Source organism: Staurois parvus, unplaced genomic scaffold, assembly GCF_062004578.1.
Source record: "Staurois parvus isolate SC_StPar_1 unplaced genomic scaffold, SC_StPar_1.0 ptg000114l, whole genome shotgun sequence".
Lineage (NCBI taxonomy): Eukaryota > Metazoa > Chordata > Amphibia > Anura > Ranidae > Staurois > Staurois parvus.
This window is the reverse complement of record NW_028317910.1, coordinates 4,927,736-4,954,157: the sequence shown is the minus strand read 5'-3', so window position 1 is coordinate 4,954,157 and position 26,422 is coordinate 4,927,736. Positions and strand designations below refer to the sequence as shown.

General features: G+C 42.4%; 1 protein-coding gene across 1 annotated transcript in view; it reads right to left on the bottom strand.

Annotated features, from left to right (window-relative positions):
- Positions 1 to 16,762, bottom strand: part of LOC149467398 (sodium- and chloride-dependent betaine transporter-like) — a 55,594-nt gene extending 38,832 nt beyond the window's left edge. Inside the window, exons 1-3 of the mRNA XM_089671763.1 lie at positions 16,708 to 16,762; positions 12,732 to 12,923; positions 6,362 to 6,496 (exon numbers count right to left, since the gene is read on the bottom strand). Coding sequence (XP_089527889.1) covers positions 6,362 to 6,496; positions 12,732 to 12,923; positions 16,708 to 16,762 — 382 coding nt within the window. The remainder of the gene's footprint in view (positions 1 to 6,361; positions 6,497 to 12,731; positions 12,924 to 16,707) is intronic.
- Between the last annotated feature and the right edge of the window lie 9,660 nt (positions 16,763 to 26,422).

The window sequence follows — 26,422 nt, the reverse complement described above, 5'->3', positions numbered from 1 at the left end:
TTATATCCGGCAACAGTGCAGTGGGCACATGGAGCGTCACACCTGTCCAAGATGCTAATGAACTCTTTGATCAGTAAATACTATGTGGCACCCGGAATTACGGCTTACACAGACAGATTCTGTAAGTCTTGTGTTGTATGTGCCAAGTGCAATCCTGGAAGACCTGAGAAACCTCCAAGCAAGCATCTGGCCAGGGCACTATATCCATTTCAGAGGATCCAGATAGATCATATCCAGATGCCAAAAAGTGGACGATTTGAATATGCCCTAGTGGTGGTGGATATGTTCTCAGGATGGCCAGAGGCATTCGCAGTAACCAACCAGACGGCAAGAACCACTGCCAAGAAGCTGCTCACGGAGATAGTCTGCAGATACGGAGTGCCCGAGGTGGTTGAAAGCGATCAGGGACCGGCTTTTACTGCCAATGTCACGAAAGAGATCTGGGGGGCTCTGGGGGTCACACTTGCGTTTCACACACCCTATCATCCCCAGAGTAGTGGGAAGGTAGAGCGCCTAAATGGGGTCCTGAAGTCAAGAATGTTAAAAATGGCCCAAGAGGTAGGCATGGGATGGCCGGACAGCTTGCCTATTGCTCTTTTCAGCGTTAGATACACACCAAGGGGAAGTCATGGGTTGTCTCCCTATGAGATTTTGTTTGGGTCCGCCCCTAGACTGGGTACCTACTATCCTCAACAATTACAGTTGCAGTCTGACTCATTGACAAAGTATGTGATATCTTTGGCACGTGTGTTGACTAATATCCATGCGCAAGTTTTCTCCTCCATTCCAGATCCTGAGGCGGACACTGGAACGCACACTTTGCAACCTGGAGACTGGGTCTTGGTCAAGAAGTTTCTGCGGAAACATACATTGGAACCCAGATATGACGGTCCCTTCCAGGTGCTTCTGGTGACGGCCACCTCAGTGAAGCTAGAAGGAAAGAGTACCTGGATCCACGCCTCTCACTGCAAGAAAGTTGCACCCCCAGAAGACAACTAGAACATGAGACTATACACATATATCCTTTTGTATGTGCTTTCGGGAATGGGTAGGGGACAAAGAGTGGCAATCACAAGGGAAGGTGGGACACCCGAACAGAGTGGCCTGATAACATTTTGGTACAATTCTTCCAACACCCGTGTGGCCACTTTTGCCTTTGACTTCTGCTTCATAGCGCCTTGTCCGAAACAACCTTGGCAGTGTACTACGTATCAGGATCACTCCAGTAATATATATATATGTGTGACGGATGACTATTGGGGAGACAAATGCAGATACTGGGGCTCAGTAGGATGGAATACGGGGCCTGACTGGGGGTATAAACCGCTAAGTGCCTTAAACCGCAAAGATAAAAATGGGAAGAGCCTAATTGATAGATTGACTATATTTAAAAAAGGCACATGTTCATATGAAAACCCAACAGGGAGAACTATGCCACTCACCCTCACCATAGAGAACCCCAGCCCAGGAGATGAGGGGCTTTACTGGTTGGGATACTGGGGACATGGGGGAGTGATGGGACAATTCTGGATAAGGGATATGTATAGATCAAACCGATGGAAATCTTCCAGAGATACTGCTCCCACCTATAACCCACTTATGCCAAAGATCAAAACGTTGGCAGAGATGGTGGCCATAGCAAACCCTACATACGAAGATACTATAGCAGTAGAAACCGGCCTCTCAGACACTAATTTGTGGTTAGAATGGATGAGATACAATGCAAACTCGCATAATAAGTCCAACTGCTATGTGTGTGGGCATGCCAGACCACATCTGGGGACGGTGCCACTAACCCTACCAGATTCCATAGAGGAGTGTGTCTTAAGCCTGTATACTAACATCTCTACGAACCAGTCTTTATGTGAGGACTGGAAGAAGCGTTACCCCTTAATCCAAGGAGACGAAAAGGCCCCAAATGGTTTAACCATATATCCCGGTAATTATACCTGCTATGCCAACTATGAGGGAGGAGGAAGGTTTCTGGGGAACTTCACAAAGGGATTCTGTGCTGCTTATAGTACAGCCCGGTCAGATCTCACCCAGAACCAGGTCATGTCATTGGGGGATATATTCTGGATCTGTGGTGATCAGAAGATTAGGACCCGACTGATGGGGAAATGGAGAGGGGAATGTACCCTTGCCAATGCCATAATGCCATTGCACATCCTCTCAGATCCATTACTTAAGGGGCCGCCTAACCCCCTCCATGCAACCAAGCACAAACGAAGTGCCCCACAAGGGAGTTTTGACCCCCATGTCTATATAGATGCGATAGGAGTCCCAAGGGGGGTACCCGATGAATTCAAAGCCAGAGACCAGGTGGCCGCGGGATTTGAATCCCTATTCCTCTTCATCACTGAGAACAAGAATGTAGATTGGATAAACTACATCTACTATAATCAACAACGGTTTGTAAACTACACACGAGATGCCCTCAAGGGGATAGCAGAGCAGTTGGAGGCTACTTCTAACATGGTCTTTCAAAATCGTATGACACTCGATATGTTATTAGCTGAAAAAGGGGGGGTCTGTAAAATGATACCAAAGACCATGACCTGCTGTACGTATATCCCAGATAACACAGGCCCAAATGGGAAGGTGACACTGGCCATCAAGAGGTTGGAGGACCTGTCAAATGAGCTTAAGGAAAACTCAGGTATTACACATCCCTGGGATCAGTGGTTTGGATGGCTGAGTGGCTGGCAGAAAGCCCTCGCCCAAGCGGGGGTGGTTATCCTGGGTATTATCATTCTAATGGCAATAGTCGCCTGCTGTGTGATCCCTTGCATTAAGAGGCTAATAGGAAACGCTGTGAACGAGATCTCCCCTACATTCCTGAACTATAACAATGTTGAACTCCCCCGTGAAGAAAGAGAATCCTATACTCCCTTACAGACTATAGCCCCTGATCATCATATTTCAGATTTATAAAAACAAAAGGGAATGCTACAAATTTCCCCCCCTAACAGACAACTATAAATAGGGAAAGATAGTGCCTGACTGTGGCCTTCTCAGGACGTATCGAGACTCTAGGGATGGATTAGCCACTCAGGGGCTCTATATGCGTCTTAAAAGAGTTCCAGAGGGAGGGCCACCAGGCAGTTAGGACATCAGAAGATATAGGGACAGTCAGGAATAAAATAGCCATTTTAAGGGGGGATTGTAGTGGATTGTGATTGACAGTCCACGTTTTATTAGATGATCAGTAAAATGACAATTTTATAGTCTTGCTACTGTCTGTATCTTGCTCTTTAAATTCCTTACTCTCTTAAGTGAACAATCAGATATAGGTTGACGGAACAATGATGATAATTAAGATGGCGCCTTCATCCGGAGTCTCACCCTTGGTGACTCATCAGGAGAAAAGTATCTTTTAATGTAAACAACCCCCATAAAAGGGAATGAGTCTCTTTGGGGACAATGATTGGAAGATATCAACACGGATGGACGAACACGCAGAAACCCAGTGGACTTTTCACCCAATCAATGTATATGCTTTGCCTGCATCATAAGCCCTATAAATGATACTGTTAGTTCCTCAATAAAACAGAATTTTTAGGAAGTTGGCAAACTGCGAAGTGTCAGTGTCTTACTTCCACGTGCACGTATTCTCATATTAATTTGGCTCACTGGTAGATCACGGTAAATGGTCTGTAAGTGACCGAGTCCAAGACAGTGGTAATAACTTTGGGGGATGAACTGATGGGAGAAATAGAAGATTTGGTTAGTAGCTGAAGGCAGGATAGACTTCTCTGAAGAGTTAAGTTTTCGGGGATCACCTTATTCAGAATACACGACTCTTGTATTTAGGCAATAATTACTTATTCTAGAGTTCAGACTTAACCCTTCCCTACAGTTTACTAAATAAAAAACAAATTGTTTCAGGATGCACTGTAAGAAATTGTTACTGAGAAAGTACATTAACTATGACATCCTTGCTGTTTTTTTAAAGTTGTGTTGTGCTTCTGAGAGCCTGCTCTATGTGCCAGATTCAGTTTTAAATTAAATTAAGATTAGTCAGATGTTTATTGTGACATGATCTGTTAGGCGTAATCTGTATACTCAAAAATCTAAATAAATTATCTATTTTAGACATTTAAAGTTGTCTGGTGACCTGGTATGCTCTGGGTTACACCCTCCTGCTGCACCCTCTGCTGATAAAATCAGTGGGCCCATGCTGAAAGTTGTTGATATTTAACACCTTTAGACTTCATCAAGACTTGCAGTTTGTGGATGGCAAATACAGTATGTGCGTTTGAGGCATGTTCCTACTGCCCCCCCCTTAAGCTGCAATAGGCATCTGATGGGGATGTTTCCATGCCGCGCCCGTGATGCTTCGCTTTGCGCCCACTGCAAAAGTTCACCCGACATGTAGCGATTGGCGGGTGACAAACCTGCCAGATGCCACATATTCAAGTAAATAGTAGGAATGGGTCAGATTTGGCTTTTTTGTTCACCACTTTATTGTGTCATACCAATACAAACAAAAGAAATAAAGACAAGAATGCCTAAACATTTGTAATTACAACAATTTTCTGGGCGAAGTGGAGAATTATCTGACAGAAATGCAGGAGTGCCAGTATTTTTGGCCATGACTGTATATGCATCCTTGTGTGCCTAACGGGGAGGGCTCTAGGAAGTCTGCCGAAAAACTAATTGAAACTCTTAGCAGAAAACAAGTTTTTTGTTTGTTTTCGTGTTGTTTTTGGTCTTGCCTTGAAAAAGCATGACATAAAACATATTTGGACATTTGGAATATTAACTGTTGTCCACAAAATTCATATATGTTTTAGGCTCCATGTACACGAGCCTACCCTTATTGCCGGCTGCGGGAAACTGCAAATCGTGGCAAAACCGCGATTTTGCCGTGGTTTCGCATTTTTGGCGGTGAGGGAGCCTTAGGCTTTATTGCCAAAGCTCCTAAACTCGACTCCATAAAAGCCTATGCGTTCATGTACACATAGGCTTTTAGCAGAGTTTAGGAGCTGCCGCGTTTAGGTGAGGTTAAACCTCCCTGTCCTGAACACAGAAGAATCGTGTTCAGGATAGGAATGTTTTGATCGCCGGCCACGAGAAAACGCAAATCACAGCAAAACCGTGGTTTTGCCCGCATTTTGGGTTTTCCCATGGTCGGTGGTCAGGGTAAGTTCGTCTACTTGAAGCCTTAGGCTTTTTTGCAGAGTTTAGGAGCTGCCGCATTTAGGTGAGGTTAAACCTCCCTGTCCTGAACACAGAAGAATCGACGGCCATGGGAAAATACAAAATGCGGCAAAAGCACGGCAAAATCGCAGCCGCAATTTACGTTTTCCTGTGGCGGGCAGTCATGGTAGGCTTGTGTACATGGAGCCTTACTGTGTTATCATAAGTAATCAAATGTTTTTGCCAGAACTGTAGTTCTATAACCTAGGCAAAGCCCAGGGGTGACAACAGGCACTGCTGCTTTGTATGGGGAGAGGTTACTTACCCTAGTATGAAACTTTTCCTGCTATGCAACAGACTAGAAGAATTTCCTGTGCACTATATTCAAGTACCATCACCCAGTTTGACAGGTTTGTTTGCTATCACCTCCAAGTGTTAAAAAAATCAAAGGGGTTTGATGAGCTTGTTTATATATAGACTGTAGATGAAAATTCTGTATATTAAAGCACAACTCAGCAAGTAATATTTAAAATCATTCCACTGTTCATTCTGTCTAGGAAACACAACATGACTGCTTCACTTAGTTTAAAATTATTCTAAAAAACCAATACAACTTAAACTCCCCCTTACATTTTCTTCTGGGAAAGACTACAGCCTCTGGTTACATGATTTAAGTAACATGCACCTTCGCTGAATGTCTTTCCAGTGGACCATTTGATAATCTTTTTGAACTATTGTGGTGAAAGTAGAACTAAAGGCAAAACTTTTTTTTTTCATTTTTGGACAGAGTAAGGTAAGGTTATGACCTCTGTCAGTTTTTATTTTTTGCCATCTATGTCCCATTAGGGAGATTTCCATAACCAAAACAGTAAATAAGAGGAATTCCCTCCAAAGTGAGTAAATCCCTGGTTGTCACCAGAACTTGTATCCCCATCTGAACATTTTCCCTCTATTACTGTTCTGGGGACAACCCAAAAAGTGAGTTTTTCTTCTACTTTCACTTTTGGTAATATTGGTAAACAGAACAAATAGAGAAGTCTCCCTATTGAGGGCACAGACAGCAATAAAAACCCGACAGGTGCTCTAATCCCTCTCCACTCTATCCAAAACTAAAAAAAAAACTAAAGTTTTGCCTTTAGTTACACTTTATAACTTTTGAATATTGATTTGAGTGTATATTTTTAAATTCATGTTTAGGTTTCATTTGTCCTGTGCTTACCAGAGAAGAGAGGGCATATTTTGAACCAGGCGGTCGTTGGCCCTTGTGTGGTATATTGACCCAAAGCGATCTCAAGGAAGAAGATGGGAACTCCGCAGGTGACCATGAAAATGACATATGGGATAAGGAATGCCCCTATATTGAACACATACATAACACATCATAAACTGTACAGTGAATAGAAGGATTTAAAATGTAGTTTATAATTGTTATATTTTTGTTTAGCTATTTTCTTATCTTTTTTTACAGTGCCACATTTCTGGCAAATGCATTATGCAAATAGTTACATTTTTCAATAATATTGATTATCGACCTTGTGAATGCACGCTCTTATCCAAAATGTTGAAATTTTACTTCATCCCCTAGAGCCACTTTGGGATGAGAGAAGCAGCAATGTACAGGCACAAAGCTGTACTATCGAGCAGATAGCAAAGCCTGTAGGAAAGCTAAAACATATGGCTGTGCCATGTGCATAGATAATGACAAACTATTGACAGAATGGCATATTTACAAGACTGAACACTCACTGAAAAAATGCTGTTAAGGCTCCATGCACACTGGGCGTTTTAATAACGCTGGTAATGTTAGCTGTGTAAAGTCACTTTTTTTTAGCGTTTTTGTATTAGCGTTTAGCAGAGTTTTTCACATTTGCAGTTTTTTTGACAAAAATAATTTTTTTTCTTTGGTCAAAAAAACATCCATAAATGCTGGTTTGCTACGTTTTACTGCATTATGCTGCGTTTTTCAGCATTATAGTGTTTTTACAGCTAAAAAGACTCCTCTAGAAACCCACTAGTCCTGGGTTTTTTTTCCAGCCAAAAAACGCCCCAGCCAAAAAACGTTAATTACAGTCTATGTGTGCATGAACACAGAGGATAACATGCTGGGGAGTTTACTGGCTGTAGAAAAAAACCGTCAAAAGCCAAAAACAGTCGCGTAAAAAAAACGTCCGGTGTGCATGAGGACTAAAGCTGATCTCCAGGCAAATACTAATGAAGCTTTGTATTCATGTATACATCAATAAACTCATTTTTAAATGGGCGCAGTGTGAGTACCTGAATTTGACCTGGTATTAGCCAATATTCTGTACAGCACAGTTCAGGCTGGGAGAGGGTGAATCAGAGCAGGAATAAAATAAGGTGTGTTGCATGCAAATACTATAAGCTGACAAGGATTATGTTGAGAGGATGACAGCAGGGTGAACAGAGGAATGACCTCAGCAGTTTGCTGATGCTCTATTACAATGTAGTCATAGAGGACACCATTGCACAGTGATACCTCGGTTCAGGAAAGCTTCTGTTCATGAACAACTCAGTTCGTGAACAGAAGAGTTCACAAAAATTTGCTTTGGTTCACGAACTCCACTTCGGTTCACGAACACGAGCCGTGGCCATCTTGCCTGCTCTGACACGTGGTCCTGACTTCCTGTAGGCGAGATTGCGGTCACAGGCAGACACTGAAAGTGTACTGTGAAGACAATTACAGTACTGAGAAGCTTTTTAGCACATACTGTACTGTACATCCCTGTGTACACTTGCTATAAAGATTTTTTGTGTGCTTTTTAGCACATACTGTACCGGATATGCAGTATGGCTCCAAAGAAAATTCAGGGCAAGTATGGTGGTAAGAAGAAAGAGCGGAGCGATAATGAAGGTGACAAGAATGTGCAGAGCAAGCATGGTGGTAAAAAAGTGCATAGCCGTAATGAAGGTGACAAAAACGTTCAGAGCAAGCATGTTGGTAAAAAGAAAATGCAGAGCGGTAATGAAGGTGACAAGAACATGCAGTGCAAGCATGTTGGTAAAAAGAAAGTACATAGCGGTAATGAAGGTGACAAGAACGTGCATTGCAAGCATGGTGGTAAAAAGAAAGTGCATAGCGGTAATGAAGGTGACAAGAACGTGCAGAGCAAGCATGTTGGTAAAAAGAAAGTGCAGAGCAGTAATGAAGGTGACAAGAACGTGCAGAGCAAGCATGTTGGTAAAAAGAAAGTGCAGAGCGGTAATGAAGGTGACAAAAATGCACAGAGCAAGCATGGTGGTAAAAAGAAAGTGCAGAACGGTAATGAAGGCAACAAAAACGCACAGAGCAAGTATGGTGGTAAAAAGAAAGTGCAGAACGGTAATGAAGGTGACCAGAAGCACCACCCCAACATAACTGTAACAAAGTGTTGAATCTGATGAGCAATAACGTGGTCTCTCATTTCCGGAGGGTTATGCAGCGCAGGAAAAGACAAGTGACATTGGACAGATTTTTCACCAAAACAGAGACAAAGAAGAGAGATATCCCCAATGTCCTTATGTAGGGGGACTTTCCCTCCGAATAATAGCCGCCTCCCACCCGCCTTCCTGTCCCCCAGAAGTCGTCTCAAACAAGGTTAGTGTTCTCTCTCTCCATACTGTATTGTACTTTGTTTCATATTTTTGTGGTTCAAAAACAAACAAAAAAAAGTTTAGAATGGATTAACCTTATTTGCATTGAACCTTATGGGAAAATTTGATTCGGCTGGCAACCATGTTTGTAGGGGTCAGAACGGATTATCCTGATTTACATTGAACTCTACAGAAAAATTTGCCTCAGTTCGCGACCAATTCGGTTCACGACCAAGTTGTGGAACAAATTAAGTTTGTGAACCGAGGTATTACTGTATTCAATATCTGTAAGTGGTGTCATCCACCTGGCTGTGGTATATAATAAATCTGTGTATTTAGCCATCTGCTTTTAGTTCAGTTTCAACTGCTTCCCAACCGCCCTATAACAGAACTACTGCTACAGGACAGCAGAGCTGTGCAAAATCATGTATATATATGTGATTTTGTATTTCCGGGTAGGTGGGTACAGCTGTCGATCACTGGGTCCCGACCTGAGATTCCCCGCCGACGACTTGCGATCACCAAGGAACACTGACGGGGGAGAGGTCTATATGTAAACAATACAGATCTCTCCCCTGTCAGCACCAGTACGCTGCTTTGTATTGCTCTGTATAGCAGAGCAATACAAACCAGCATGCTTACACAGTAAAGCACACATAGGTCACATAGTAAAACAACACACAGTTAACCCTATGACTGCCCAAGATGTTAACCCCTTCCTGCTCAGTGTCATTAGTACAGTGTCAGTTCTTTTTATTAGCATTGGTCACTGTATTAGTGTCACTGGGAATGTCAGTGGCAGTTAGTCAGTTCCCCCCCAGTGTCAGAATGCCCACCGAAGTCCCGCTATAAGTCACTGATCGCCGCCATTACTAATATAAAATAAAAAAAGAAAAGTCCAGTATACATATCGCCATTGGTAAACGCTATAACTTTCACATAAACCAATTAATTTACACGTATTGGGATTTTGTTTTAGCATAGACATGTAGCAGAATACATTTTGGTCTAAATTACACAGGTCTGCAACTAAAAAGCTGTTTGATTATTTTCATCTAATTTCCATGTATTTTGGTGTGCTGAAAACAAATAAAATATTGAAAAAACTCCTAGACGTCATGATTTGCCACAAAATGCAAAATTGTCTTCAAATTTATAAAATTTTTAGTATTTTTTTTATATTATGGGTTTTTAACCAAATCTAAAGTCCAAATTACTAATAATTAATTCACATAAGTGCATTTAAGATATAAAATGCCAAAAAAACCTTAAAGGGGTTGTCCGAGTTATGTAAAAAAAAAATAGCACTGTAAATCTGATGGTCAGCAATATATACATAAGCAAGTTTTAAGGAAAAAAAATTCTATTTCCTCATTTCCCTAGTTCTCTTCTGGACCTTTGTTGTTATTTGCAGGTAAACAATCTCTGCCCCTCCCCCCCTGCAAAGGGGGTGAATACAAGTGCTGCTCTGAGTGACATGTCTGACTACTGGGATACTCAGCAGCATTCTGTATGTGTAAGCCTCAGCCCTGAGTCTGTGCTTCTAATGGTAGAAGGGGTTAATCTTTCCTGAAGAATCCAGTGGGTGGGATACCAAATACTCTTGTTTTCTATGTCTATGGGACAGTCGAGACCGACAAAATCACTGGACCAAGAAGAGTTGGCAGCCAAGGGTGCTAACAGTTGGTGAAAAAAATGTCCTCCGAGAAACTTTGGTACCTTCCCATAAAGTTCTTCTACCACCTCTCCACATAAAATTGATTGGGATTGATGAAGCAATTCTTAAAATCACTTCCAAGAGATGGAGAATGCCTCAAATACTTCGTCACCAAGTTTCCAGGCCTGTCGGAGGCAAAATTGAAGGAAGGTGTGTTCGTCGGACCAAACATTAGAAGGCTTATAGTTGATGAAGAGTTTGTCAATACCATGACGGATCCTCAAAAAGAAGGGTGGATTGCATTTAAAGAAGTCGTACAGAAATTTTTAGGCAATAACAAAGATCCTCACTACAAAAAGATCGTCGGACGAATGCTGAAAGCATTTCAAGCTTTAGGTTGCTTGATGAGTTTGAAAGCGCATTTCCTCCAGTCCCACCTTGACTACTTTCCTGAAAATGTGGGAGCTGTGAGTGAGGAACAAGGTGAACGATTCCACTAAGACATTAAAGAGATGGAAAGGAGATACCAGGGAAAATGGAGCATTACAATGATGGCAGACTACTGTTGGATGCTTCAGAGAGACATTCCAGATGCTACTCACAAGCGAAAATGCACCAAGAGGAGCCTCACAGGGAAGAAGAATCGAGTTTAGTGTGTGTAGGTGAGCTCATTTCAGTTCAAAAAAGGATTTTCATGAAAAAATTGTAATAAAACTTTAATTTTATAAGTCTATTTCCATTTATTTTGAGGTATTGCCTTATTTAACAGTTACCTAAATTGTTAGGAAACGTGATGTTCTATGACAAAATGGAGGTCATTTTCGGATTCAGCGCACCAAAAAACATAAAGATTATGTAGAATAACCAAAACAGCTCTTGAAAAAAAACTTTTTTGCAGACCTGTGTTATTGACGAAATTAAATTTTTACATTTTTTTACTGGATATGTTTTATAGCAAAAAGGCAAAAATATTGGTTTTTTTTTTTTCAAAATTGTGGGTCTTTTTTTGTTTATAGCGCAAAAAATAAAAAATGCAGTGACGATCAAATACCACCAAAAGAAAGCTTCATTTGTGGGAAAAAAAGTACACAAATTTCACTTGGGTGCAGCGTTGCATGACCGCGCAATTGTCAGTTAAATTAATGCAGTGCCGTATCGCAAAAAATGGCCTGGTCAGGAAGAGGGGTAAATCCTCTGGAGGACAAGTGGTTAAAGTAGAAACATCAAAAATAAAAACAATGAATAGCCCAAAAAAATATAAAACATATTAGCAGCTTTTTTTGCTATACTCATTTCCAGTCCAGAGCTGTCCCCAATATTATTTTTTAGATGTCCTCAGTCTTTGGGGTTAAATGATTACCAGCAAAATTCTACTCTTGTCCTCTGAATTCAGGCTGTCATGAGCCCAACTCCAGCCTGTGACTGGACAATGAGAGACAAGCAGCATACTGACAAACAACTCTCAGTCATTCTGCTTTCTCCTACTATCAGCATGCTCCTTGTCAGCACATGAGCTGATTGGCTTGTGGTGCTCCTTCCTCCCCTACTCTGAGTTCTGCTGCACAGAGACTGCAAGTGGCTGACACCAAATCGAATTCAGATACTTGCACTGCTTGTATTCAAATTATATATTTAATAAAATATTAACCACTTCATGCAAATGGAAATACCCGTACATCCTCAGGATTCAGTGGTTCTACCAGGGGCATCGCTGCTGCTGCAGTCATGACAATAGTATCTGCTCTAAAATGTAAAAGTGATCCAAAAAGCTATACAGCCACCAAATCACCTTTATAAGTGGTAGAAGGTGGTTTCCCCCCCCCCCCCTCCCAAGCCTCTTTCCCAGAGGCCATCGAGAATGAAACCAGCAATCAGGATAGCAATCCAAAGAGATGGAGGAATTTCTATTCCCCAATCATCTGTATGGCTTATAAAACCGGAAGCTACGAGGATTTTGTCACTTCTGGTTTGGTTTGTTGTTTCAAAGCTATTATCTGAGTTTGAGCAGATGCTTTTTAGGGCAGAGGAGAGATCCGGGGTTCAATAGCCCCAAATCTCTCAGCAAAGAGGACCAGTCACTGCCCATTCTATCACAAGGGATTTTGTTTATCAAAATTTTGATACAACGTAAAAAAAAAATTAACTACAATAAGTATTAGAATTTAAAGCGCCCTGCCCCCCCATGCTCACATGCATATAGGTATTGCTGTGAATGTCAGAGCGAGAGCAATAATTCTAGCACCAGACCTCCTGTGTAACAATGCCAAACCTTAAAATGTACAGAAAGTAAGAACTTTTTCTTAGTTGGTATATAAAAAGTAGATAGGAATGGACCTCCCACCTCCACCATTTTTGTAGCACAGATATGGGAATCTCCAGATATTCCCCAATCCGATGATTCCACCTACGATGGACAAAATAAACTCCGCCCTGCTCGCCCATTGCCCTCGAGATTGTAGATTTGATTGTTGATCCTCAGTGTGGGTGCATTGCTTGTCACCCTCAGGACTGCGTGGAGCTCCATCTGATGAATCTACAGATAAGAAATGTGAACAATGATAGTAAAACTGCTGAAAATTAATGTAATAAAATGCAAATGGCAATAGAGCTGCTACTTTAATTGGTGCAAGATTTTAGGTGTAGTCCTTTGGGACATGTTTCATATTACACCCATATTTAAAGAGGAACTTCACCTGAAAATGAAAGTTCTGCTTTATCTCCTCTGCCACAACCCCAAGTCCCCCCCCGTGACTCTCCCACTTTGGAGTTTTGGTTTTTTTTTTAGGAAACAGGTACCTAGTTTTGAGAAGCACCCTCTCCAATTTCTGCTTGGATCACCTAGGCCAGGGGTAGGCAACCTGAGAGCTGCAGAACTACAAGTTCCATCATGCCTCTGCAAGTCATAGCTGTAACTGTCAGTTTTGTAATCTTTGCAAAGCCTTATGGGAAATGTAGTTCCACAACAGCTAGAGAGCCACAGGTTGCCTACCCCTGAACTAGGCAATCCGAGTGGAAGTTCAGCCCCCTCCCTGCCGCATCTTCTTAGGTACCCTTGACTTGTCCCAAGAGGCTGCGGATCCATTCACAAAGTGCAGTGTGACTTTGTTCCCACAGTAAACATGGCAGGACCAAGAACCGTAAGACTAGTGAAGAACCAGCCCAGGTGCGGACAGCGCTGGATCCCTGGACAGGTATGCGTCTTCTTATAATGTCAGCAACTACAGTATTTGTATTTTTTTTTTTTTACTGAAGATCTTCTTTAAGATGTAACCTGAAACATGGCTGCATTCCCCAACCCACCTGCCTCCTTTCCACTTGCCGAAATCATAGGATTCCCCTCCTTGCAGAATCCTGTTGAATTTCTTAATTTAGCCTGGTTGTGCGTGTCTCTGCCCTCACAGCCGTGTCATCCATTTTCAGAGATCTATAAATGGGAGACTACAAATCCCATATTCCACCTCAGCAGAGGGACTTACAGATTGTATTGGTCCTGCCTTATAGTCCATCTTTTAAAGTGTTACTAAACCCTCAACAGTAAAATCAGTCTGTATATGCAGTAAAGCATGCTTGTTATACTCACTGCGGAACCTAAGGGGTTAATCCTCTGCATTGTGTAAAAAGGATGTTTGATCCTGTCTTTTCTGATCCTCCCCTTCTTCGACAGTCCCCAATCCATCTGCTGATAGAACACAGCCTTAGGGGCAAGCTGCACATGCACAGCTTGGTGTGTATTGGTAGAGAGTTTTTTTTCTTGGGAGAGGCTAATCAGCAGTGTCCAGACAGAGGGTCAGGGGTCCTGCAGCCTCATAGAACAATCAGGGGAGAATGAAAACTCCTCCTACAAGCTTTAACCAGTGCTCTGCTGGACACTGATAGAAGTCACAAGACTGCTCTAACAGCTGATGAGAAAAGGTATTTAGCACTTTATAATCAGGGTCATGGGTTTAGTAACACTTCCTCCAGCCTCATAACAGAAAGTCTGTACCTTTATAGGAACCTTGGGTTGGGGTTAAACAATGCAGGAGCCTGTGCACTGCACCCACAACACACTACTCATGTTTGCAATGCTAGTCAGACTTCGATAAAAGAAAAGTAATAAATTCATTTTTCTTTATTTTAACGCAAGTGCATTTATTACATTTTTGCAAATGATGGACTATGCCTTTAAATCTGGGAACGTTACAACATAATAACAACTTTTTCAGTAAATTAGAGTTCTGAACTCAAAAATACACATTCACAAGTTTTTAACTGGCTGAAATCATCTTCTCTGTGGTTTTGTAAACTGATCAATCTACTGTTCTGAACTGTTCTTTCACTCACTGCTCATTTGTTAGGCTGTCCGTACGTTATACCTTTGTTTTTCTGTATAATCAGCAGGTTGAGCCTAAAAATGCATTGCTTCCCTCATCAACACATTCGGTGCTGATGGGAGAATCAGTTATTGTGTACTGACAGGGAGCCGTCCCTGCCAGTAGAATACAATAATCAGTGTTGCTGGCTATAGATGGCAACACTAATCATTTGGGAAAAATCTGATAGGCTGGTTGTACACAAGTTGATCAATAGATCGACTTATGTACAACCAGCTAGCCCATACATGGATCAAAATTCAGCCAGTCCCTGTTGAACTGGCAGAATTTCAAGCCATGTATGACTGGCTTTAGTTTGCACAGATGTACTGAATCCAACAGGTTCTTTATGGGGCAGTCACTTAGCAGGAATACTGAATGTATTGCTTAATAGGTGGTCACTAGAGTCTTCAAATCTGGCAGTAAGATATAGGTATAAAAATATGGAACAGCAAGTGTATAAAAAAAACAAACATGAAAATTATTGTTAGGTACATATCACTATGTTACTCAAAATGTATAATCATTGCATAGAGACAATATCAGAACACAAAATATGGGAGCTGCCACTAGAAGCCATTAGTGATTTGTTTATGAAACTGCAGTTCTCAACGTCTGCTATGTCATGGAGCAGAAAGTGATAGGAAAGTCAAAATATTGAAGCTGTCGATGGAATAAAAGGAGAAATATTATAATAGGGACACCGACTCTGATGACATTTGTCTAAAGCAGGGGTCTCCAATTTTTCTATGCAAAGGGACAGTTTTCTGTCCCTCAGACCTTAGGGGGGCCGGACCGTAGCCAATGGGAGTAGAAAATTCCTGGCATCAGTACACCATTATTGATTGTAAAGGGAGGGATAATACCCCATTGTTGATGTCAGTGAGAAGAAAAGTGCTTCATTGTTGATATCAGAGAGAAGTATATGCCCCATTGATGGTGTCAGTAGGGGGAATGGTGCTCCATCATTGGTGACAGTTGGTGGAATAGTGCCCCAAGTGCCAGATAAACTCAGGCTCTGGAGAAGTCCTGAAGATGACCAAGGGAGGAGGAGACAAGGGAGCTAGAGAGCAAGAGGTCCTAGGACGAGTAGAGAGTACAGTTTGGGTGATATTTGGAGACAAGATCAGTGGTGTCATTTGGGGCAGAGTTATAAATGGCTTTACATGTTATTGTTAATGTTTTAAATTTTATTGGTTGGGCAATGGTAGGCCAGTGGAGGAGTTGGCAGAAAGCGATGGCAGATATGGAACGACTGGTAAGGTGGATGAGTCTGGCAGCAGCATTCATGATAGACTGAAGAGGGGATAGCCTACGACGAGGTAGGCCAATAAGGAGGGAGTTACAATAGTCAAGGCGAGAGATAACAAGGGAGTGAATAGGTTGCTTAGTGGTTTCAGAGGTTAAAAATGAACGTATCTTGGAGATGTTGCGGAGGTGAAGTCTACATAAAACAAACTAGGGGATATTTGTCAATGTTCTCCCACAGCAAGGTGATAGTAACCAGGAGCTCTTAGATTCTGAGACAGATTTATTATAGGGGTTCAGCCTCATTCCTAAATTCCTTTCTTAGCTGTTAAGTAGCACTGTGAAAAAAATAAACCTGCCCCAATCAACTTGTCATTGTGTATCTGCAGTGAAAATCTCTTCTCTTCTGTGCAAATCTGTCCGGTTACTGTCTAAAACTGCAGGCGCAGGGCTCACAAATACACAGAATAACATACGGCTGCAACTTTGCTAAATTAGGGTTTAATTGTGTCACAAATATTTTATTAAATATCCCCTTATTTGAGCCATAGAGCTAATAACAATGAACCACCCCATTATGAATTAGGCATTCAAGAAACAATCACAATATGCCACTTATTATTTTACCTTATATCTGCGTTGTACAAATATGTTATGCATGATATTAACACTGATTGACATTTCCTCTAAGCTGTAATTTCTGATTTTGCAATTTACCTGGCAGCAGTTCTGGCAGATGGGTCTGTGGCTCCTGCATGTCCTCGGCTGGCATCTCACCTGAACTGCAGCTGCTGTGAAAAGTTTTCTGGACCTTCTTCTCCTCCTCCCTCTGATCCTCTTGCCAGGTAGAGGAGGAGAATTCAAATATCAGTGACACTGTGGTGACGATATTAAATTCCATTTGATCTCCAGTAATAATTTCCTGTAATAATTGGCACTTTGTACACTAAGGACAGTAAATTATCTAATTGCATTGGCACTTCTCTCTTACTGTATGTACAGCTAACAACTGTATATACGAATCCTGTATTTAACATGTGCACACATGTATCCTATCAGTACTTCCAACTAACTGATCTGATTTATTATTACATTGATGTAAACCTTTTTATTAATCATTTATATTGGCATGAACACGTATTTATTAGGTTTCAGTAGGCACATCCCTAATGTCAGGTATTAAATAAATGCAGCTATTTTTAATCTGACAAGGTTTTACCATCTCACAACTGACATATAGTATTATTGCAGGGAATTAAATTATGATTTGTTAGAGATCAAATATGATATAAATGTGATGCATATAACACTTATGAGATCCAATGTAATCCATTAGCCTATTGCTCCTTGTAGTTTAGGTGTATTTAGTGTCTAACTGATTGTTATTTTCTTATACATTAGTGTAACCATGTTTTATTAATTTATTTACAAAGGTTTTTTTATTGTCAATGTTCAGTCAAACAGACAAAGGTGAATATCAGAACAACTGGTGTACTCAACCATACAATATGGGAGTCATGAATAACAAAGCATAGCTGGCAAAAATATAACATGCTCAAGATAAGCAGCAAATGGTGCATGTACATAAATTGTGAATTATCATGTGACACAACTCAAACCAGTTATGAAATCAGAAGTTACATATGTTGTAACCATCAGGGCCAAGCTGATGCCCAGCCACCAGGTCGTTACATTAACTGATCACAAGCAAGAAAGCGGGTGGAGAGAGAAACCAGAACAAAAGCTTGAAAAGGCTATAGAACAGAAAGTGTAGTCAGAGGAAGAATAAGGCCGAAACCGGGGGTGCACAGCGCTAGGTTGTTATATTGACAAAAGAGTGTTGTCAAATCGAGATGGCTGAGCATGAGTTATACAGGGTTGCCAGACTCGAAGAAATTTCTCATGAGTATTTGATAGTATGGCTGTTCATTTTTCATTTACCATGAATTCGTTTATGCAGTTTTTAACTGCTTTAAATCTAAGGATCGGGTTTTCCAGGCTTTAGCTATGGTCAGTTTGGTAGCTGTGAAAAGGTGCATTGCCATTTGTCATACAGGGCGAAGCAATTCCGCAATCAGTTTACAGAGAAGGGCCTCATGGGGGTTCCTCTTAAGACCTGTTTGTAGCAGGGTGCGGAGTAACATGTAGACCCTGACCCAAAGTCTGCATACCCTTGGGCAGGATCACCAGATGTGGACTATCGTGCCTGACTGTGGACATCCGTGAAAGCAGTTTGGCGAGTAGGCAGGAATAAAGTGTGCCAGCTTAGCCAGCATGTAATACTATCTGTATAAGAGCTGCTTCCCCAAGTCACATTCCCATTGTTGGTGAAATGGTCTTAGTGGGGTTTTTTTAGAAGTTATTGAGGAGTAAATCAATGAAATAAGGCCTGGAGAATGATGTTGTGCGCTACATAAACTTTCAAAGGGGGTTAGTGTATAGGGCGTGGGCTGAGTTCTAAGTAGAAGAGATAGAAAGTGGCAGAGTTTGAAGGTATCTGTAGTGCTCCCATAACGGGATATCATGAGAACACCTGAGAGCATCAAATGTAAGATGTCTAGTAGGGGTAAGGCGAGAGTGTATATCATGGAACCCATGGTCAGTCCACTGAGAAAATTGCCTCGGATTGTCAAAACCCAGAGGGAACAGTGGGCACCGGAGGACTTACAGTTATGGTAAGTGGGGTGAGATCAGACCCGCTGAGTATTTGACTGACTTCCACATTGGGAGAGCGGTGTGATAAAATTGGGATGAGCGATGGTGGGCGGTGCTGTGCTGGAAGCCAGGGTAAGGAGGAATAAGGGTTTGGGGTGTGAGTCCACTAGATCTATGGTGGCCCATAATGGGAGGTGGTGGGACAAGGGGGCAATAGTGGCCGCCAGATAATAGGCCTGAAGGTACGGAACCAAAAGACCACCATTTATTTTACAGGCAAACAGTACCTGCTTGTTGATTCTGGGTCTGGATGATCCCCAAAATAATTTTAATAGTTTACAATGGTGGATGCGCAAGATGTGAGCGGGGACTGGAACTGGTAGGACTCGAAAAACATATAGCAATTTCGATAAGTAAGACATGTGGACAGCACTTATCCTACCAAACCATTACTAGCAAAAAAAAATTAAAAATTCCAGTATCTATACCGCCATTTGTAAACTTTCACGTAAACCAATTAATTTACACATATTAGGATATTTTTTAGCAAAGACTTGTAGCAGAATACATTTTGGCCTAAATTTATGAAGAAAACTGATTTTTCAATTTTTTTTACTGGACATGTTTAATAACAAAAAGTCAAAAATATAGCTTTTTTCTCTTTTTTTTATAGCGTAAAAATAAAAAACGCACAATTACCACCAAAAGAAATATCTATTAGTGGGAAAAAAAGGATGACTGTGCAATTGTCAGTTAAAGTAATGCAGCGTCGTAACACAAAAAATGGCCTGTTCAGGAAGGGGGGGGGGGGGGAATCTTCAGCAGAGCAAGTGGTTAATGTCCGCAGCCATTAACATTAACATCCATTAACATTCATTTTTTTGAACGGAAGAAAACCCTCTTTTTAAACCGTTAAAAAAAAAAAAGGAAAGGACGTAACCGTACAAAAACAGGTGTAAAGGGATGAAAAGGGGATGTAAACCGACAAAACGGATGTATACTGATTAAAAACAGATGAAAAACTGATGTAAACTGATGAAAAACAATTGTAAACTGATGAAAAACGGATGCAAACTGATGAAACACTGATATAAAGTGATGAAAAACTGATGTGAACTGCTGAAAAAAAATGGAACACCCCTGTGAAAGGGGCCTTAGAATGCATTTGTTAAATTCACAACAACTCTGTGACTAATTTGACCACCTAAATCATTTTTGATTGATGCACTGTAATGCACTGAAATGCTGAGTGACAGCTGAAGCTACCACTGTGTCCTCTTTTTGTGCATAGGGAGAGAAAATGCAGGTTTGTTTATAAACATGTGATTGCCATGATTGGCTGCCATGTTAATCACGTGACTGGGACCATGCTATTTAGTTCCTGAATGTTGTGTCAGACTTGCATTTGTCACTAGTTTAATGTTCTTTTAACATGGGAAACGGTGCCTGAAAACAGATTATGGGAGTGAAGGTGTTAGGGCTCATGTACACTGTAGCTGCTAGACTGATGTTCAGGAGCTGTTCAGCATTTTTTTCAGCAGCCTCTGAACTCTCCCTAATGTTTTCCTATGTGTCCATGTACACATCTTCGTTTACAGTCGTTTACAAGCAGTTGAGTTTACAGTCATTTTTTTGAACGCACCAAACTTGCGTTCAGGAGTAGATTTTACCAGCATTTCAAACGCCAAGCGTTTGTAAACGCGGTTGACCGCATTTAAAAGTGTTTGCGTTTAGAAGCATTTTTTAACTGTTCCATATCCATATGCTGTCCAGAGCCTTTCTTCATCATCAGAAATGCATGCAAAGTGTTTTCCATGTATTCAAATGGAACCGGTACACCAGCACAGTCAGTTCCAGGTTTTGCGTGAAGGAAAAAATGGTAGAACGTGCCGTATTATGCTCATGATGGGATCCATAGTGAATACAACCAGAAAAGACAGGTCATCTCAACACATACTGCTCTCTCTGCTTCTGCTTTTCTATTCCTCTCAAAATGTCTGAAATAGTAAATTATTTACTTTTTTTCAGTGCATTCTGGGCAGCATTTGGAAGGTCTCCTGATGTTATCTTTTAAAAACGCTTTTAAATGCAAACACGCATAAATGTGGTATGCAAACGCGGCTAAACTGACGTTTTTTAACCTACATTTTCCAGCAGTCAGTTTCCATCATTCAGAAGAGTTTTCCAAACACCCCATGTACATGAGCCCTTAGAGAGCACTTGCAAGCAAACAATCAGTAACTAATATTTAGCAAATACTGCAACTGTGCTAAAAAGAATGTTCATTTAATTTACCCTAATCTGAATTCTCCATAGTGCCATGCAGCCACAGCACACACAGACCACCTTACAGGGTCCTGTAAGGTGTCCAGCCAGGCTTGTGATCTAGGCAACCCTGCCAGAGAGAATACAGACTACAGCAGTTAAAGGTCTGTTATGGGAGGCTGCTATTGCTGATCTCTTCTTAGGAGAATATTAGTTTTCTGGATGTCGTTTGAATGCTTTGGCTTCAATGCTAACTGAGTCATTGACCCCGCTTATTCTGCAACTGTAAGTCAAAAGAACTTTTCCCAGACACAGCCAGGCAATTAGCATTTACAGAAAGAGGCAGCCCTCCTTATTTAAGTTTAAAGCCTGACTTTGTGAAAAAAATAATATTTCCCCTCCAGCCAGTATGAAAAATAAAAAGCAGCTTGTCCTGCAATACTTACCTCAAATCCAGGACTACCCCTCATGGTATTTTTTTTCACAAGTGTCATGTTTTGCATGACTGTCATATGCCTTTAAGTGTTCTTTTTATTTTGTCTCTGCTCCTCCCTTTCCTTTGGTTTAGTTCATGCTGTATAGATAGCTCCACCCCTTGTTTATCTTCCCAGTAATGCACCTCAGCTTCAAGCCTCATGTCTCATGAAGTAGATTACATTATGATTTTTTGACCTATCCGATGTTCATCGTTGTAAGATTCTCTCAGTTTATGGAATAAACTTCCCAAGATCTACAAGGTGTTGTCTGGATCGAGTCACTGCCTGTTTTATTCAAATAAGATTGGAGTTATCACTATCTCATCACAACTGTAAGTTACAGAGATCACACTTTCAATGCTTAGATTGGAGAGACAGAACAGAGATTTCCACTGTCTTCTGTGAAAAGATGATATCTAGCTTCCTTTAACGCAGAAGACTAATGATATACTATGAAGGAAGGCATACTATGAATGCAGGGCATCATGGTCCCTTTGTGTAGGTTATTGATGAAGAGTGCAGTGCTGGCATCATCACATTAGCTCTGCTCTCTATATCATTAGAGGATTGCCCACTGCTGGATGTGTCTGGGGGTTACAATACAATAAGGATCATTGTATGTGGAACGGCATATATTAACCACTTCAATATTTTTACCCCCTTCCTGCCCAGGCCAAGGGGGTAAACAAACGTGTGTTGTCACACAAATAAAGCTTTCTTTTGGTGGTATTTAATCACCACTGAGTTAAATAAACAAAAAAACCTACAACATTTAAAAAAAAAAACAGTGTTTTTCTTCTTTTCTATTATAAAATTTTGCAAGTAAATAACCTTTATTCATAAATTTAGGTCAAAATGTATTCTGCTACATTTCTTTGGTGAAAATACCCCAAATTAGTGTATATTATTTAGGAAAGTTACTCCCATGTATTACGAATCATCTCTCTAACGCGTTTCGTGGCTAAAGCACATTATCAAAGGGAGTCAACCCTTTGAAAATGTGCTTTAGCCACGAAACGCATTACGGAGATGATACCTCACATGCTGACATAGTCCACAAGGCCCATACATCTGACTGACGGCCATTTTGGACCCTTGGAATTATTTGGATTATATTATGTGATTCGTGATATGTGGGAGAGACACATATCCCCCCAGTGGCTGGAGACGGTACACCTGGAGAAGCTTTAGAGCAGCGGTTCTCAACCTGGGGGTCGCGACCCCTTTGGGGGTCGAACGACGCTTCCACAGGGGTCGCCTAAGACCATCGGAAAACACATATTTCCGATGGTCTTAGGAACCGAGACACCCCTCCTCGCCGCCGCCGCCGCCGCCACCGCCGTCTCCAGGTGTGGGCGGGATGACATGCCGCCCCTGTCATCTGGACACACCTCGAGATCAATCCTCGCCTGTAATTGGCCGCCGGCACTGTAGCTCAGGAGAGGCACACAGGCGGCCAATCACCGGCAAGGAGGTGGAGCTTGGAGAAGAGGAGCCGAGCGGCACCGCGAAGATCGAGCGAGTGAAGAGGAGGAGAGCGGCCGGAGAAGGAAGACATCTGACAGGTAAGTGTCGGTACCATGGGAGAGGGAGGGAGCGAGCGAGCCCAGGCTGGAGCAGGGGTCTGCAAGGTAAGTATCATTGGTGTCAGTGGGAATAGTGCCCCATCATTGGTGTCACTAATACCAATGATGGGGCACTATTCCTCCCACTGACACCAATGATGGGACACTATTCCTCCCACTGACACCAACGATGGGGCACTATTCCTCCCCCAAATGACACCAACGATGGGGCACTATTCCTCCCCCAAATGACACCAACGATGGGGCACTATTCCTCCCCCACTGACACCAAGGATGGGGCACTATTCCTCCCCCACTGACACCAAGGATGGGGCACGATTCCTCCCCCCACTGACACCAACGATGGGGCACAATTCCTCCCCCCACTGACACCAAGGATGGGGCACTATTCCTCCCCCCACTGACACCAAGGATGGGGCACTATTCCTCCCCCCACTGACACCAAGGATGGGGCACTATTCCTCCCCCCACTGACACCAAGGATGGGGCACTATTCCTCCCCCCACTGACACCAAGGATGGGGCACTATTCCTCCCCCCACTGACACCTATGATGGGGCACTATTCCCCCCACTGACACCTATGATGGGGCACTATTCCCCCCACTGACACCAATGATGGGGCACTATTCCCCCCACTGACACCTATGATGGGGCACTATTCCTCCCCCCACTGACACCAATGATGGGGCACTATTCCTCCTCCCACTGACACCAATGATGGGGCACTATTCCTCCCACTGACAGCAATGATGGGGCACTATTCCTCCCACTGATACCAATGATGGGGCACTACTCCTCCCACTGATACCGATGATGAGGCACTATTCCTCCCACTGACACCAATGATGGGGCACTATTCCTCCCACTGACACCAACGATGGGGTACTATTCCTCCCACTGATACCAATGACGGGGCACTATTCCTCCCACTGATACCAATGACGGGGCACTATTCCTCCTCCCACTGATACCAATGACGGGGCACTATTCCTCCCACTGACACCAATGACGGGGCACTATTCCTCCCACTGATACCAATGATGGGGCACTATTCCTCCCACTGATACCAATGATGGGGCACTATTCCTCCCACTGATACCAATGATGAGGCACTATTCCTCCCACTGACACCTATGATGGGGCACTATTCCCCCCACTGACACCAATGATGGGGCACTATTCCTCCTCCCACTGACACCTATGATGGGGCACTATTCCTCCCACTGATACCGATGATGGGACACTATTCCTCCCACTGATACCGATGATGAGGCACTATTCCTCCCACTGACACCGATGATGGAGCACTATTCCTCCCACTGATACCGATGACGGGGCACTATTCCTCACACTGACACCGATGACGAGGCACTATTCCTCACACTGACACCAATGACGGGGCACTATTCCTCCCACTGACACCAATGATGGGACACTATTCCCCCCCACTGATACCAATGATGGGGCACTATTCCTCCCACTGACACCAATGATCGGGCACTATTCCTCCCACTGATACCAATGATGGGACACTATTCCTCCCACTGATACCAATGATGGGGCACTATTCCCCCCCACTGACACCAATGATGGGGCACTATTCCTCCCACTGATACCAATGATGAGGCACTATTCCTCCCACTGATACCAATGATGGGGCACTATTCCTCCCACTGACACCAATGATGGGACACTATTCCTCACACTGACACCAATGATGGGGCACTATTCCTCCCACTGATACCAATGACGGGGCACTATTCCTCCCACTGACACCAATGACGAGGCACTATTCCTCCCACTGACACCAATGACGGGGCACTATTCCTACCACTGATACCAATGACGGGGCACTATTCCTCCCACTGATACCAATGACGGGACACTATTCCTCCCACTGACACCAATGACGGGGCACTATTCCTCCCACTGACACCAATGACAGGGCACTATTCCTCCCACTGACACCAATGACGGGGCACTATTCCTCCCACTGACACCAATGAAAGGGGCACTATTCCTCCGACTGACACCAATGAAAGGGGCACTATTCCTCCCACTGACACCAATGACGGGGCACTATTCCTCCCACTGATACCAATGATGGGGCACTATTCCTCCCAATGACACCAATGACGTGGCACTATTCCTCCTACTGCAAAATTACAGTTATGAAGTAGCAACGAAAATAATTTTATGGTTGGGGGTCACCACAACATGAGGAACTGTATTAAGGGGTCGCGGCGCTAGAAAGGTTGAGAACCACTGCTTTAGAGGATCTGGAGGTTGCTGCACCGATGACCACCTGTTTGGCAGTATCCCTGATCCAGTGACCAGGAGTAGGTCGTTTTACTCTAACGCACTTTATTGTGCGCTATCTGGTTAGTGCATTCAACAGCCACTTTTTACCACCGATGTCACGGATTTCCTTGTCACTTGGATTTATTTATGGATTGATTAACTTTGGCACCTTTATCACTATATGCACTTTGATCTGCTGTGGGACATTGCAGTATTATTTTGAACATTGGTTTCATACCAATTTATTTTAGCAATTTTTTACACTATATCTCATATATTGAATTTGTCATCTCATCTTAGCGCTGCATGTTTATACATTTTTAGATGTTAACAGATGTGGACATTAACGGATGAAAACATCAGTTTACATCCACTAGTCCATAGACATACATGAGTATCCGTTTTTCATCAGTAAATGGACATACGGAACACCCGTGTGAAGGGGGCCTATGTCTTGCTGCACATTTGCACAGAGTGATCTCCTGTACTGAAATTGCTTACTCTGATTTCACTGCACACTGTGAGCTTCTTACAATGTGCCTTAGAAGCTGCAACAAACCAAACACAATTTCCTGGTTGGGCACCCAACATTACCTAGTCTTTCCTCCTTATCATTACTGTTCCTGGTCTGCTCCTTTTATTCATTGAATGTCATTTCCTTCAATCATAGAATCTCAGTATGACATGTGGGAGTTACCTTGGGTGGTTTTGTTGCAAATGTAGTCTTCCTAGGAGTGTCCACTACTCCAGACTGACATCCACCCATCAAGGCATTTTGATATTTGTACAATGTTTCCCAAGAGACAGCCCACCTGCCTGTGTTGCATACAGAAGCACAGAGACCCAGTGATGACATCACTGAGTCTAAAATAAGGTATGAAATGAAACCAGAAAGATTTTCTTTAAAATTATTCTTACCATGTTAAGGAGGGTGAAATGGAAGGCAAAGTAAACTTCAGTTGTTGCAGAAAAACTGACATGTATAATCTGACACACACTAAATACACATACATGTATAATCTGACACACACTAAATACACATACATGTATAATCTGACACACACTAAATACACATACATGTATAATCTGACACACACTAAATACACATACATGTATAATCTGACACACACTAAATACACATACATTAT